The following is a 14,233-nucleotide window of genomic DNA, read 5'->3' on the forward strand; positions in this document are numbered from 1 at the left end:
GAGTTGTATAAATAAACTTGACATTTGCATATGGATCTTTATTTTGTAAACATTAGTGTTTATGTGTTGCTTATTGCATAGTAACTGCCTGAGGCATTTTCGTAAGACTCAAGTGTAGCGGGGAATCAGAGTGACCTCCCTCTGTATGCTCCTTGTTACTGGACTTTCCCTAGTGTCAAGTCAAATGAAGACTTAGAGTCTGAGTGTAAAATTTTGTAAGAGTGTCAGTGACAGTACCCTTCAGTTGGCTGTGATAGTTACTGATCCTGAGTTCAGTCCTTTTTCCTGTGAAGACTTCAGCACACTGTGTTTCTCAAATGCTTTAAGTACTCCAAGTGGTAAGCTAATAATGAAAGGCTGTAGAAGGAGATTTTGACACACTCTTTCCCAAGGTTGGTGTATTACAATTTTCAGCTTATTTTGACCTCTTACCTATATTAGATACTGAAAATGAAAGTCTTTAAAGTGGCCCAGAATTATTACTGGGCCCTCCCATTGAGTTTGTGACAGGTAGACTGGCAAGCAGTATGAAATGGCAGATATGTATTGGTTTTCATCTTAAGCATCACCAGAAATAGTTGTAGATAGAATGCCACGTTCTGTGTTATTTATGTGATTTTTGTTGCCTTTTAGGCACTCAAGGAGTTGCACCTGGTCCTGTGATTGGGCTCCAAGCACCATCTACTGGTCTTCTTGGTGCCCGACCTGGCCTCATCCCACTCCAGCGCCCTCCAGGAATGCCTCCGCCTCATCTGCAGCGATTTCCTTTGATGCCACCCCGTCCTATGCCACCACATATGATGCATAGAGGGCCACCGCCAGGACCAGGGGGCTTTGGAATGCCTCCACCACACGGGATGAAAGGTCCCTTTCCACCTCATGGCCCCTTTGTTAGGCCTGGGGGAATGCCAGGGCTTGGGGGCCCAGGCCCGGGCCCAGGGGGCCCTGAAGACAGAGATGGAAGGCAGCAGCAGCAGCAGCCACCGCCACCACAGCCCCAGCAGCAGCAGCAGCCGCCGCCCTCACAGCAGCCACCACCAGCCCAGCAGCAACCACAGCAGTTTAGAAACGATAGCAGGCAGCAGTTCAATTCAGGTAGAGACCAAGAAAGGTTTGGAAGAAGATCTTTTGGAAATAGGGTGGAAAATGACCGGGAACGGTATGGGAGCCGTAATGATGATAGAGATAATAGCAGTCGTGAAAGGAGAGAGTGGGGAAGAAGGAGCCCAGACCGGGACAGGCACAGAGACTTGGAAGAGAGAAATAGACGCTCTAGTGGGCATCGAGACAGAGAGAGAGATTCTAGAGATAGAGAGCCTCGTAGAGAAAAGGAGGAGAACCGAGCAAAGGAAAAGCCTGAGGTGACAGACAGGGCAGGTGGTAACAAAGTCGTTGAACCTCCCATTAGCCAAGTGGGAAATGTAGACACTGTTTCAGAACTTGATAAGGAGGAGCCCGAGGCCACAGCTGTCAAACCTTCTGAAGAGTCACCTGCTGAGGCTACCTCATCCGTTGAACCTGAAAAGGATTCTGGCTCAGCAGCAGAGGCTCCTCGTTAGACTGGAACTTGCCAAGGTGTGGCAGTGACTCTTCCCGGAGCGTAGAGCGTGAGGTGTACAGATGCTGTAATATACTTGCTCCTGCTATATCGCAGCCCCGCAGTAGTTGGTGGGGAGTTGTAAGCAATTTGATTGCTTCCCTTCTATTTAAAAATAGCCACAAAATAACAAAAAATACAGAAAATATGAATAAATATGACCCTTTTTGCTGTAACTTTTTTAAAGTTTTGACTTTAAAAAGTTTACAAACCGTAATTAGAAGTGCTATTTTTTTTTTTTTTTTTTTTTAATTTAAAGACAAGGTAATGGTGAAAGCTCTTCAAAATAGTAGGGATGTTTTTAATAAACTCTATTTTCGTAACAAACTTCTTTAACGTGTGCTATTTTTCCTACGCTGCACTGAGGTGGAAGAAGATTGTTCACAGCATCAAAGTTTGAGCTGTCAGTACTGTATTGAAGTCTAAATTAGACTAAGGTGGAAGCAGACATCTTTATGCAGTTATTCTCCAACACTTTTCACTTGTAATACTTTTGATTTTTGGCATTTCAATCATAAGGTAAAGTTAGCGGTTTTAATGTTAATTATGATGCTCATTGTTAGTGTTTGCAATTCAGTCAAGGTGGATTCTCCCCCGTTGGCTTTGTGGTAAATGTTGCCCTAACTTGTAAAGAGCTGTTTTGCTGGGGGAGAAGATGGATCATACCATGTTGCACTGTACTATAAGGTGATTGCCTGGGTATTACATGTTTAGAAGATTGGGTGTTTTGTTTTTTTTTAACCAGCCCATGAAATTTTTTAAAAGGATAAAGTTAATATTTGCAACCTAAAAGCTTTTTGTCTTAACACATGTAAGGACTTAAATGCAACTTCTGTTTCCTGCAAGCCATGCCTGTTGTCTTTCTTTGCATTTTTGTTTTTTTTAAACTCTCCTGCTGGGCAGAGGTAGACGGAACTTTTTGCCACACATGAAATATTTTCTCTTTCGGTTCAAATTGTTGGGTTAACTAGGAAGAATAGTGGTAGGTTATCCAGAAATTAATACAGGGAGACAGCCAAAGCCAAATCTAGCCTTTATCTTGCAGTAGGTACAGAAAAGCAGTTAGGTACAACCGCTTACCCAGTGCCTGGTGCCAAGGAAAATCCAAGTATTTATGACCTCGTTATTGTAAACATTCCTCATTCCAGTCTGCTGGGCAGGTAATTTCTCCTTTGCCCTCATCCTCAGGGGAAGCTGCTTTTCTGCTTGGGTTTGTACATAGTTCTCTGCGGCAAGATCTTTTGTTTTGATAGACCACCTGGAACAATGTTCCTGTGTTCCTGCCATTAGAAAATAAGAGGAAATCTCACACCTGTAGACTAAAATTATAAAATTTGTCCTTGCTTTCTGTTGGCTGAGAAGTTTAAAAGTTAAACCCTGAGACTGGAGACACATCTGAGTGTCCAGACCTCAAGGACATGCAGCGCCAATTCCCCGTTGAAAGAATTGAGACCTATTTGCACATGACAGTTACAACCCTGACAGTGGGGCCTTAAAGTCACAGGTGAGTCTGTGTGAGTCTCACCTCACATGTGCAACAAATTGTACATTAGTGAAGACTGTTCAACACTGTCTGGTTTTTAAATTCTTTACCTGAACTGGTCGTTTTAACTACTTGTTGTGATCATGGTTTTTTATCACCAACTTAAAATTTTGAAGATACTACAAACTTTTTCTCCAGTGTTGCTCTTCCTCTCCCAAATGACCTAGAGTTGATAAAGTACATTATGTATTTAACAGAATTGTGGTTTATTCCTGGCTTCTAACAATATTCTGCAATACCCAACTGACAGCTGTAACACAGTCAGCTACAAGTCACGTTAGCATCTCTCATCTAGAAATGTTCTTTCACAGGTACATACTTGCATTAAGACAAATAGACGTGACTACCTTAACTGGGTATGTGAGTCCTTAGGAGTTTTAAATGGTCAGAACCCAGTCAGACATTTCTTTGGCTCCATGTTACAATATATACTGTATAGTTCTTCAAAGGGCTAATGTGAAAGATTTTGCCAACTTCTACAATGGTCACAGACCTTCACAAGTGGAATACGTGCCATCTTGGCAGGTAGGTGAATTGATCTCTTACCTAACCAAAGCTATAACTGGCCCTTTACAATTTCAAGAGTTACCAAGGGTCTCTCTTAAACTATAGCATCTACTTTAGCACCTAATAAACTTAGATACTTTAATCAAAATGCTTAGTAGTTAAGTGGGAAGCTATCTTAATTTTCCAGAAATTGGCCAAGAAAAACCCATTTGTCTAAGATCAAGCTGGTCAGGTTCAGTCTTGGCTAAAAGATGTTGGTCTTTTGTACACACTGATGGCCTTATTTAAAATACTTTCAAAAGCAAACTCTATGAAATCACCATGTTACTAAACTTGTTCCATCCAAGATCTAATGAGTATGGGTGTGAATTTATAATTTCAACTCGGATTCTTTAACAGACTCAAGGTTAATAGTGCCATATAGGGTGTCTGCTTTATTCAAAGACTTGAGACTTGAAGAAATTAAGACAGTTATGTTTAATACCCTTATGTGACTATAAGTTTGGCAAAATACAGAGATCACTGAAACAGACATTTTAACAGTTTTATAAAACTATACAATCTTTCAAGTGGTCAGAAATCATTTCTCATTACAAGTACTTAAAGCAAAAAAAGCAAAAACAAAATCATACAGTTAAACTTTTCAAGAGTACAGTGTTTAATGTTTGCCAAGTTAAATTCCTACAGCTAACAAGAAGACAGATGAGTAGTTACTAGGACTCAGACCACGTCCTAAGGAAGGTTTATTGGGGCGCGATCCCAATCACACCACAAGCCAGACGACCTCCAGCATTGCCTGTCTTGGTGCTTTCTTCATTTCCACCTTGGCCCAAGTCATCCGCTTTTTCATGGATCTTTGAAAAATTTAAGAACACGTAACTATGGGCTATAAAGAAATTACCACTTCTTCCCAACAACACCCAAAGACCTTTAAGAACCACTTAATATTACTTTAGTTAAGAAAACGTACTAAAATAATCCTATTACTAAAGAAATATACTAGTATTTAATCCAGTAATAAAAGTAGAAACTGCTACTTAAAGGTTTTTCTTAATGGTGCAAATCTATTCTAAGAGGCACAAGTTACCTTCAGTTTGAACCCTAGGCCAATGCTGCTATTTCTAAATTAAATACCAAAAACTCAAACAATTGTTACAGGCCACAACATGCTGGTCGTAATCCTCCAAAGTAAGATATTGTAACCTCAGTTATAGTAGTCTTTCTTTTATAGTATAAATTGCTGTGAAAAAAAAAAAAGTGAATAAACAAAACTATCGAAAGCTCCTGCCTACCAGAAGTCGAGGGCTATAAATAACAAAACCAAAAAACCCAAACCCCTTGCCGTCGAGAGGATTCCAACTCACAGCAACCCTATGGGACAGAGCAGAACTGCCCCTTAGGGTTTCCAAGGAGCAGACGGTGGATTCAAACTGCCACCTTTTGGTTAGCAGCTGAGCTCTTAGTCACTGTGCCACCAGGGTTCCAGGTAATCCCCAAAATATCAAACTATTTAAAGAATGAATTGTAAATTTTTTTCACCAAGCATTGGCAGATATGATTTTTCTGCTTCACAACTACTGCTGAAGAAAATTCAAAGGGTAAAATGCCAACTAAAAGTGACTACTGAACGCTCACTGTCCCCAGGGGTAGGCAGAAGAGCAGGCACCACAGGTGGGTTTTGCGAGAACCAGATGCCGCTCCCAAGTAAGGTGGGGCGACTCCTTCCCACAGTAAATGTGGTAACCTAGACTTGAACATCAGTGCTGAGGTCCATTGCTGAGTTTAGGCAGGAGAAACCTGGTCGTGGCTAGAAAATCTGGCAGTTTTAATACTAGAAAGACTACTTTCTGTTTCCCCAAGTTAGGTCTAATATGATCAAATATAACCTGCTTTATTACTGCCTCTTAGCAACTGATCTAGACAAACTGATCCGTTTTCACTGTACTCATCAAATAAGCTAACCGCTTTTTTCCTAATCTGAACTAAAAGTGCAATTTCTGTGGACACTAAGAAACTGGAATCAATCATCACAAAACTACAAAAGATACAAGCCTGTATGTTTGTTAGGAGAAGTTTTAGGCATATCATGATCATATGAATACTTACCACCATGGTGCGGCCAATGATAGAATTGCTTCCTGTGAGCGAGATCACAGAGTCTTCAATACACACGTCGGCCACGCCATCCTTGTCAGCAGTCACATTGCCCAGGTCTCCAACATGCCTTACATTGAAAACCATCAGATGGGTTAGGGCTGATTTCCACTTAACATCAGGCAAGTTCATTGCTAAACTAAAAATTGGTGGAGTTAGATACCTAAGGGTGGGCTGAGAGGTTTTAATCTTTATAGTATCAAATGAGACCCACCTTTCCGGATAGACAGAATTTTGGAAACATACAAATCAAATCTGAAAACAAGTACCTAGGCATTCTAGACACACAGCTCTTCAAAAAAGGCTTCAGGTCTACAAAGTGATGTACTGGCAGAGTCACAGGTGAAGAGGAGGCATACCTCTAATTTTAGACATAAAGTACCAAAGGGTAAACTTCAGTTGCTGAGCTGTGCCTGTGGGTTACTGACACAGCTAAGACGGCTATCCCCCCAGGCCTCTGGTATAAATTAATCCTCGTCCTTAAAGTCTTCCTGGGAGGCTCTCAGAAAACATACACAAGCAAATGGGCCTCACCTAGTTTTCAGTATCAGATTTTACCTAGGGAAGCTTCTCATGTTTCACAATGGTGGTTTTATTTCCCTAACGGTTGACAGTACTGTTATTCATGACATTTTCTGTATTGGTTCCCTCTGGCACTTTTATTAGTTCTGTATTCAATAAATGCTACAAAACCAAATTATTTTAAGCGTTCCCATTTGTCAACTCCCTAGCTAGTGAGTGAGCCACTCTAGCACTCAAGGGACAGGGGCTGTGGGGGGGGGCGACCACTCAATTACGTTAGCAGCAACTGGGAAGTAGCACACCCACATCGACCCAAAAACCCATCACCATTATTTCAGCATGAGTCGGCGCCTTGTCACTCACCTCTCTTCAGACTTGGGCCCACCATGTTTTTTGGACTGAGGATTAAAGTGAGGACCAGCACTGGTACAGCCTATTCACATATACACAAAACACGAGGGGAGCTCAATTATTAATCAACATTCTAAAAAGAAACTGATCACTGCTTAAACCTCCAATGGAGAAAATACGACCTGCATCATGGCGGCTTCTAGTAACACTCAGTATAAACACAGCGAGAAGCGCGTAGAGACAGGTTCTAACTTCTACATGACACTGGTAAAACGTCTCCTGCAATGAATTACTTGGTGCATGCAGAATCTAACACAACAACTTACGTCCAGGAGCCAAGGTCGCTGCCTGGCACAACTCCAGGGGGCGGCACTCAGACTATGCTTTGTAAATGGCACTCCATGCAGAGGGGGTGCTGTTCACACAGAATACAACTGCCTGCAGTGCAGGGGTTCTTTCATGACATGGCATTCTTCATTCAGCAGCCGGTGGAAAATTTCCATTATCTACGCCCCCGTACCCAGCCTCTGGAGCCCTGGTGGCACAGTGGTTAAGAGCTCGGCTGCTAACCAAGAGGTTGGCAGTTCGAATTCACCAGCTGCTCCCTGGAAACCCTCTGGGGCAGTTCTACTCTGTCCTATAGGGTCACTATGAGTCAGAAGGGGTCCCACACAGGGAGGACGCCCAGCAAGTTACAGGAAGCAGCAGAGTAAGATAAAATTACACAGCAATCACCCCAAAGCCAGAGATGGAGAAATTAAGAAGCAACCCAGGGAATTTCAGTAATTACTGAAACAAATCAAACCTGGTCATTAAATCATTATTTGGAACAAAATTTTGGAAAAATAACACCAATGTCCAGCAAATGAATCAAGTTATCACAAAAAGTCTACAAACACTAAATTCAGATTATTACACAAATAGAGCAAATGATCACTAAATGCACTTTAACCCATAAACGTTCGTTAACTTGCGTCTAATTCCAAATTGAGAAAATGAAACTCTTCCAAAGTACCGAGAATCCATCCTGCGTTTTCAGTCTGTGTCCTGCTTCTGTCCCAGGAAGACCTTGTGCTGGGGAGCATGGCATGGGGCTACTCTTACAGGGTAACAGAGAGAAATGCAGACCTGGTGCCTTCAACACCCACCCTCAGCCCCCAGCTCAGACACCTGGGCTCGCTACAGAGGACAGGGAAGCAGCTTAGATTTTGTTTTCTAAAAAAACACCTGAGGCTCTTACATAATCCAGCCCAAATCACGACAGTAAGAAAACCACCGGCTCCCTCCCCTTTCTTTCCACGCTTAGGCATCACCAGGGTTGACCTTCACAGTTGTTTTGACTGTTTTAAGTGTTAAGGATTTTAATGCTTAGGGGTTACCCTACTCGCCTGTTTATCTTATGAGGTTGGCTAGTAGGGTTAACAGACCAGCACAACACCCACCTTGTGTATTATCTCCAAACTGGTGAACGTGGAATCCATGGAGGCCTTCCGTCAGTCCTTTGATTTTTCCCCAAACCTTGACGGACCCGTCTCCCTTCATTCAAAGAGCAAAGTTTGAGTGAGCAAGAGCTTCTAAAGAAAGAAAATACTTTATCTCTGTAACTCGCAATAATTGTGGAAAGAACAAAGGCTTGAGAGTCAAAACAATCCGGGTCCAAATCGCAGGCCCACCACTTTCTAGTGTGAGCCTCCAGCAAGCCACCTAAGCAGGGCCGGATCACCCACTAAGCGAGGTCCTCACAGGCTTCCTGTGCTTCCTTCCTAATCTGTCGGACACAATATTCACCTGCTTCCCACATCTTTGAAACCCACGTAAAATTGTGATGACAGATTAGGAAGGATGCACAAGGAAGCCCGTGCACCTTGCTGCCTGGTTAACCCACTCCGCCCCGATGGCTCTCGGCCTCAGCGTTTCATCAACAGCGAGATGACAGTCACCTTCTAATGCTTGCTGGCCAGGACCCTGCGGCCGGAAAGACGGTCAAGTCAAACAGCATATACAAAGCACCTAGCAGGCAGCCAGCAGGGTGCAGGGTGTGCTTAACGTTAGACTGATACATACAGGTTTGCTTTTTCTACCAAATGTCATTCTGGAAAACGTCCAACTGCCTGTTCTTGGAGCACTAATCTCTGCTCTCTACTCAGTGGGTGTTTAAGAGCTTCCATCATTTTTTTTTTTTTGAAAAGTAGTCAGAAGATATCCTGTCCCGCTGCCCCAGAGGGGTGACTCTAGTCTAACTATAGACACTGTTTTCTCAAGTCTTCTTAGGCCTCAAAACCTCGATAACCTTTCCACTGTAACTGCTGAAACCAAAAAGAAAGGACAAAAATACTAGAGCAGGTGAAAACCAGGGCACCGAGGCAGCGGTGGTGTGCGCATCACTGCGTGGCCACCTGCTGACAACAAGGAAGCCCCTACTACAGCTGCATAGCATCCGCACCTCACAGGCACCCAGGGGCTGCGGTCTGTTCCCAGCTCCGTCCGTTCTTAAATAGCCTGTGCCAATGGTCAGAAGACACATTAGCCTTGAGGATCTAACTTTCCACTGGATAAACACCACTGCTTAAAGGGTTCTAACAACTGCTGCCTTTTTTCTTTTCTTTCTGAGTCTATGATGACTATGATTCTTCTCAATATAATCTTCAGTTTTGGAAAACTCAAATGTGACTCTTATCCCTCAAGAGAGGCTGTTTTATCAAGAGCATATACACTTGATGGTACTTTTAAGCCTCTGTTTAATGGGTATCGCACAAAGCAGCTATTCAACAGTGAGCTACAAGGGTATGACCGCCCATAGGGGCCAGGGCACTACCTCAAATCCGCAAAACAGGTCAGGGAAGCAAATCGTTGCTGTCGATTCAGACTCACAGCAACCCCAGGACAGAACAGAACTGCCCCACAGGTTTCCAAGGAGCAGCCAGTGGATGTGAACTGCCGGCCTTTTTTTCGGGCGGGTGGGGAAGGGGAGCTAGGAGCCAAGCTCTTAACCACTGCCCCACCAAGCTCCCAGGGAAGCAAAGGGGACATCAATAGCTTCAGCAATGTTGTCCAGGACCCATGAAGGTTCAGTATGGACAGATGAAGAAAAGCTAGGAATTTGGGCTTTTAGGTTAAAAAATCGGATTTTTAAGTTCGCAACTAGTCCAAAACTTTATAGGCCAAACCGAATAGTTTATAGCAAATGTATTACACGTGTATACCTGGAGAGCTGTACAGGATGACTACCCAAAGGTTTTTAATTAAGTACCAACAGCACCACCGAAACGAAGCTAGGAGCTTAAAGAGGCAAACAAGCAAGCTGCCCAAACCAAACCCACTGCTGTTGTGTGGATGCTGGCTCACCGATCCTACAGGACAGAGTAGAACTGCCCCATATTTTTTAGGATGTAGTCTTTAGGAAGCAGATCACTAGGTCTTTCTCCCACGTGGTAGCTGGCAGGTTCCAACTTCCAACTTTTCAGTTAGCAGCCGAGTGCTCAGCCATGGTACAACCAAACCAAACCCTCTGCCGTCAAGTCGATTTCGACTCATAGAGACCCTACAGGACACAGCAGATACAACTGCCCCGTAGGGTTTCCAAGGCTGTAAATCTTTACAGAAGTGGACTGCCACATCTTTCTCCCGAGGAGCAGCTGGTGGGCTTGAACCAACCTTTTAGTTAGCAGCTGACCTCTTAACCACTGTACCACCAGGGCTCCCTAAAAACTACTGCCTAGCAACTAGTAAAAAAAAACGAAAAACCCACTGCCATTGAGTCAATTCTGACTCAGAGCAATCCTACAGGACAGCGTAGAACTGCCCCATAGGGTTTCCAAGGCTGTATGTCATCTTTACGGAATCAGATTGCCACATCTCTGTCCCGGGGAGCAGCCGGTGTGTTCAAATCACTGACCTTTCCTTTAGCAGCCAAGTGCTTTAACCTCTGCACCACAAGGGCTCCTCTGCAAGCTGCCTAGGGAGGAAAAAGCTACAGGGGCCTCTGAAGCACATACTTTCGCTGACCTGGCCCGAATTATTTCTTGGTCGCCAGAAGGAAAAGGTCCCTCAGAGGTTTCTCTGATTCTCTGGTATCAGTGACATACGTGAGGAGAGGAGGCAAGAGAAGCCTGACAAAACACAGCGAAATTTAGTCAATACTAAAACTGTCCCCAAAATTTGGGAACCACTTAAAAGAAAATTACTCTTGAATATAAATTCTCCCTCGCCACCACTTCACAGGTCGGATGTTTACCTAGATTACTGCTCCTGTCCTCCCACATTTCTGTAAATCACTTTAAAGATTACATCTCATTCATATATTACAAATTCTCCCAAGATTAAGCCAAGCACAACACAACCTTCTGCCAGGTGGCAACCTCACTAAGGCTCAGGGACAGTCTTATCACAAGTAATTCCCTAGCACGCTATGTGTTTTGCAATATTATTGATAATGAATATTCCGGTATACTTTTCAAGATTTGTTCAGAAGTTTACCTTTGACCACCTCAACAACCTACCTGCTTATTGATAGAGCAATTTCAGAGCCACTTTACAGAGAATTTGGTTAAAGGAACGCTCCAAGACCAGTCTTACAACCCAATGTAGTGGAAACACACCAGGCCTTCTAACTTCCAAATCCCCAGCCCCATCCACTAACGACTACCCAGAGTGGTTCTCAATCCTGGGTGCACACTGAAAATGGCAATGCTCAGACTGCATCCCCCGAGAATCTGATAGAATTGGCCTGGGGTTGGGCACCGGTATAAGTCTACTGTGCATCCAGGGTTCAGAACCACTGCTCTAGAAATACGCCAACCGGTGAGTCAGTTACACCTCTGGCTTTGGGAACTTTGAAGGAGAAAAAGAGCTTTGCCCAAGGCCACCTTTGCCACTGCGGCCTGACCGCGTGACCTAGAACAGGCTGGCAGAGGTCTGCGAACTCTTCTCTACAAGGCCACAGACGAGCTATGTCGCAGATTGCTTTTTGCACAGCCCTTTAAAAATACGCAAACCATTCTCAGCTCGGGGGCTGCACAAAAGCCTGCCACCGGCTGCCTACGCCCGCGGGCCGCAGTCTGCAGAGCCCTGACCTAGAGATGAAGGCGGAAAGGTATCCCCGAAGGGGCGGAAAATGCGACAATCCTAGGTCGCCTCGCGGGCCCCCAGCACCGGCCCCGTGACCCACAGGAGCAAAAAAACAAGCGCGCAGGGAAGGCCACATCCTCTTCACGAACGTCAGCGCCCACCCGGCCTGCAGCCCCCAGGCGGAGGCGCGCGGGAGGCAGCCCCCAGCCCCGCGCCCCGCCCAGGCCCAGCCCCGCAGCGCCGGCCGCCCGATGACTCAGCACTTGGCGGCCGCACGCGGGCGGCCCGAGGCGACGCGGGACTCGGACAAAGCCCCGGGCGGCGGTGGCGGTGGCGGTGGCGGCGGCCGCCCAGGCCCGGGACGGTCGGGGCGCAGGTGCGCGGGCCTCCGGGCGCGGCCTCGCCGGGCCTCCGCGCCAGCCTTGCCTTCTGCTCGAAGTAGACGGTGCCCGCCACCGGGCCGTCGCCCTTCAGCACGCACACGGCCTTGGTCGTCATGACTCGCGAGGCACTCTCCGGTCCGGCTCCGAGGGCGCGAAGAGGGAGCGGGGCGGCGCGACAAGATCACGCGGCAGCAGTCGCCAGCAAAAAGCCAGCGAGCCCCGCCGCGGGGACTTTATACGCCAGATTCGAATCCCCGCCTACCCGGGCCCAGAACCAATAGCCGCGCGCGTACGGCCGCCCCCACCGCAGCACCGGCACGCAATTGGCCGGGGGCGGGGCCGAGCGGCCACTTTCCCTCCGCGTCCTCACCTGCTGCTCCCTCCGCCCCTCCGGGGACAAACGTTTAGAAACCCGACACCGAGTGAAAAAACAGCCTTTTAACTCCAAGGGCTGTGATGGTGGGTTGCAGTACGTGAATTTGGAAAAATGAGGTAGATGTGGTACGCCTTGAAGATTGGAAGTCCTGTTGTCTAGAAAAACATTAGGTATAACTGATTTGGGTCTCCCATTGTCGCATTTCTTATGGAGAAATCGGGACGCCACAAGCTGGCTGCTTTTTTGTAGTGTTCATTTTTTACCGTTTTGCTTTTTGGTTTTTTGGTGGTGTATAAAACCTGTACATCTCAATCCCTGACATCTCCTTTCTTCCTATCCCTGCAGTTTCCTTAGTCCTCACTCATGTTGTGTGCCTCCATTCCGACTCATAGCGACCCTATAGGACGGAGTAGAACTGCCCCACAGGGCTTCCAAGGCTGTGGTCTTTATGGAACCAGACTGCCACTTCTCCCCCAGAGCAGCTGGTGGGTTTGAACCTCCAACCTTTTAGTGGGCAGCCTAGCACATTAGCCGTTTGTTCTACCAAGGGACTCCTACTTAGCGACCCCGGATGACAGGGTGCTGCCTAACACGGTTTCTAAGGCTGTAAATCTTTTCAGAGGCAGATTGCCACAGCTTTCTCCCGCAGAGTGGCTGGGGAGTGGAGCAGCTAGTGGGTTGGAACTGAACTTCAGTTAACAGCCAAGCTTAATCACTGCTCCACGGGGACTCTTGCTTACCACATAGAGTTACTTACTTGGTTGGACAGAATTCTGTGATTTTTAAAATATTTTCCTGTTTGTCGAGGGTACAACCTTTGGATACCAAAGTGGCAATTGTTTGACTTCCACGTATCTCTCACGTTTACGTCTGGTTCCGCTGCAACTACACTCAGGGAGAATGGTAGGAGGGTGAAACACTGTAAGATACCTCCACACAACCTGGGCTTCCAACCCCTGCTGAGAATTTGCATTCCTAACAAGTTCCCAAACCAAAAACCCTCATTACTGTCCAGTGGGTTCCAACTCACAGTGACTCTACAGGACAGAGTAAAACTACCCCATAGAGTTTCCAAGGTGCACCTGGTGGATTTGAACTGCAGACCTTCTGGTTAAGCAGCCATAGCACTTAACCACTACACCACCAGGGTTTCCAACACGGTCCCAGGCAATGTTAATGCTGCTGGTTGAGGACCAGTTCTGAGAACCACTCAAAACTTTTTTCAAAACATTTCACACTATGAAATGAGCAAACTAATATGGTGTTTAAAAAAAAAAATAAACATATGCTTACTGTGTTTGCAGAAATGCCTAGAAAACTATAATGTGACTACTTTTGGGGAGTAAGAATTTTACTTTTACTAATGCTCTTAAATTTTGTTTTGACAATGAACTTGTATTTGTCTACAAGGACATGGCCTACGTTTTCTTAGAATGAAAATTCTCCTTCCTTTCTAACACCTCCTCCCCCACATCTGTTACCATTGTTGCCATCCAGTCAACTTTGATTCATGGCGACCCCCCATGAGTGTTAGGGTAGAACTGTGCTCCAAAGGATTTTCCATGGCTGATTTTTCGGAAGTAGATCATCAGGCCTTCCTTCCGAAGAGTATCTGGGTGGTCTGAACTTCCAACCTTTGGGTTAGCAGTGTCGTAGGGCAAAAAAATCACAAAGTTTAGTAAAGCAAAAAGGAAGTTTTATTCAGCATATACTCAAAAAGGCAAAAGTGGGAA

At 45.5% G+C, this 14,233-nt stretch overlaps 2 protein-coding genes across 5 annotated transcripts in view; one reads left to right on the top strand and one right to left on the bottom strand.

The window, feature by feature from the left end:
* SCAF4 (SR-related CTD associated factor 4) overlaps positions 1 to 1,901 on the top strand; it is a 59,892-nt gene extending 57,991 nt beyond the window's left edge. For all 4 annotated transcript variants that reach the window (XM_049857782.1, XM_049857786.1, XM_049857784.1 and 1 more), the window contains exon 20: positions 634 to 1,901. In XM_049857782.1, the coding sequence (XP_049713739.1) occupies positions 634 to 1,559 (926 nt within the window). In that variant the 3' untranslated portion in view covers positions 1,560 to 1,901. The remainder of the gene's footprint in view (positions 1 to 633) is intronic.
* Positions 1,827 to 12,344, bottom strand: SOD1 (superoxide dismutase 1). The gene is made up of 5 exons (XM_049857787.1): positions 12,168 to 12,344; positions 8,117 to 8,210; positions 6,687 to 6,756; positions 5,754 to 5,871; positions 1,827 to 4,501 (listed from the first exon to the last, which is right to left on the bottom strand). The coding sequence occupies exons 1-5, from the start codon at positions 12,237 to 12,239 to the stop codon at positions 4,391 to 4,393; spliced, it is 465 nt and encodes a 154-aa protein (XP_049713744.1). The 5' UTR covers positions 12,240 to 12,344; the 3' UTR covers positions 1,827 to 4,390.
* Positions 12,345 to 14,233: the final 1,889 nt, after the last annotated feature.

This window comes from Elephas maximus, chromosome 18 (assembly GCF_024166365.1).
Source record: "Elephas maximus indicus isolate mEleMax1 chromosome 18, mEleMax1 primary haplotype, whole genome shotgun sequence".
NCBI classification, from domain to species: Eukaryota; Metazoa; Chordata; class Mammalia; order Proboscidea; family Elephantidae; genus Elephas; species Elephas maximus.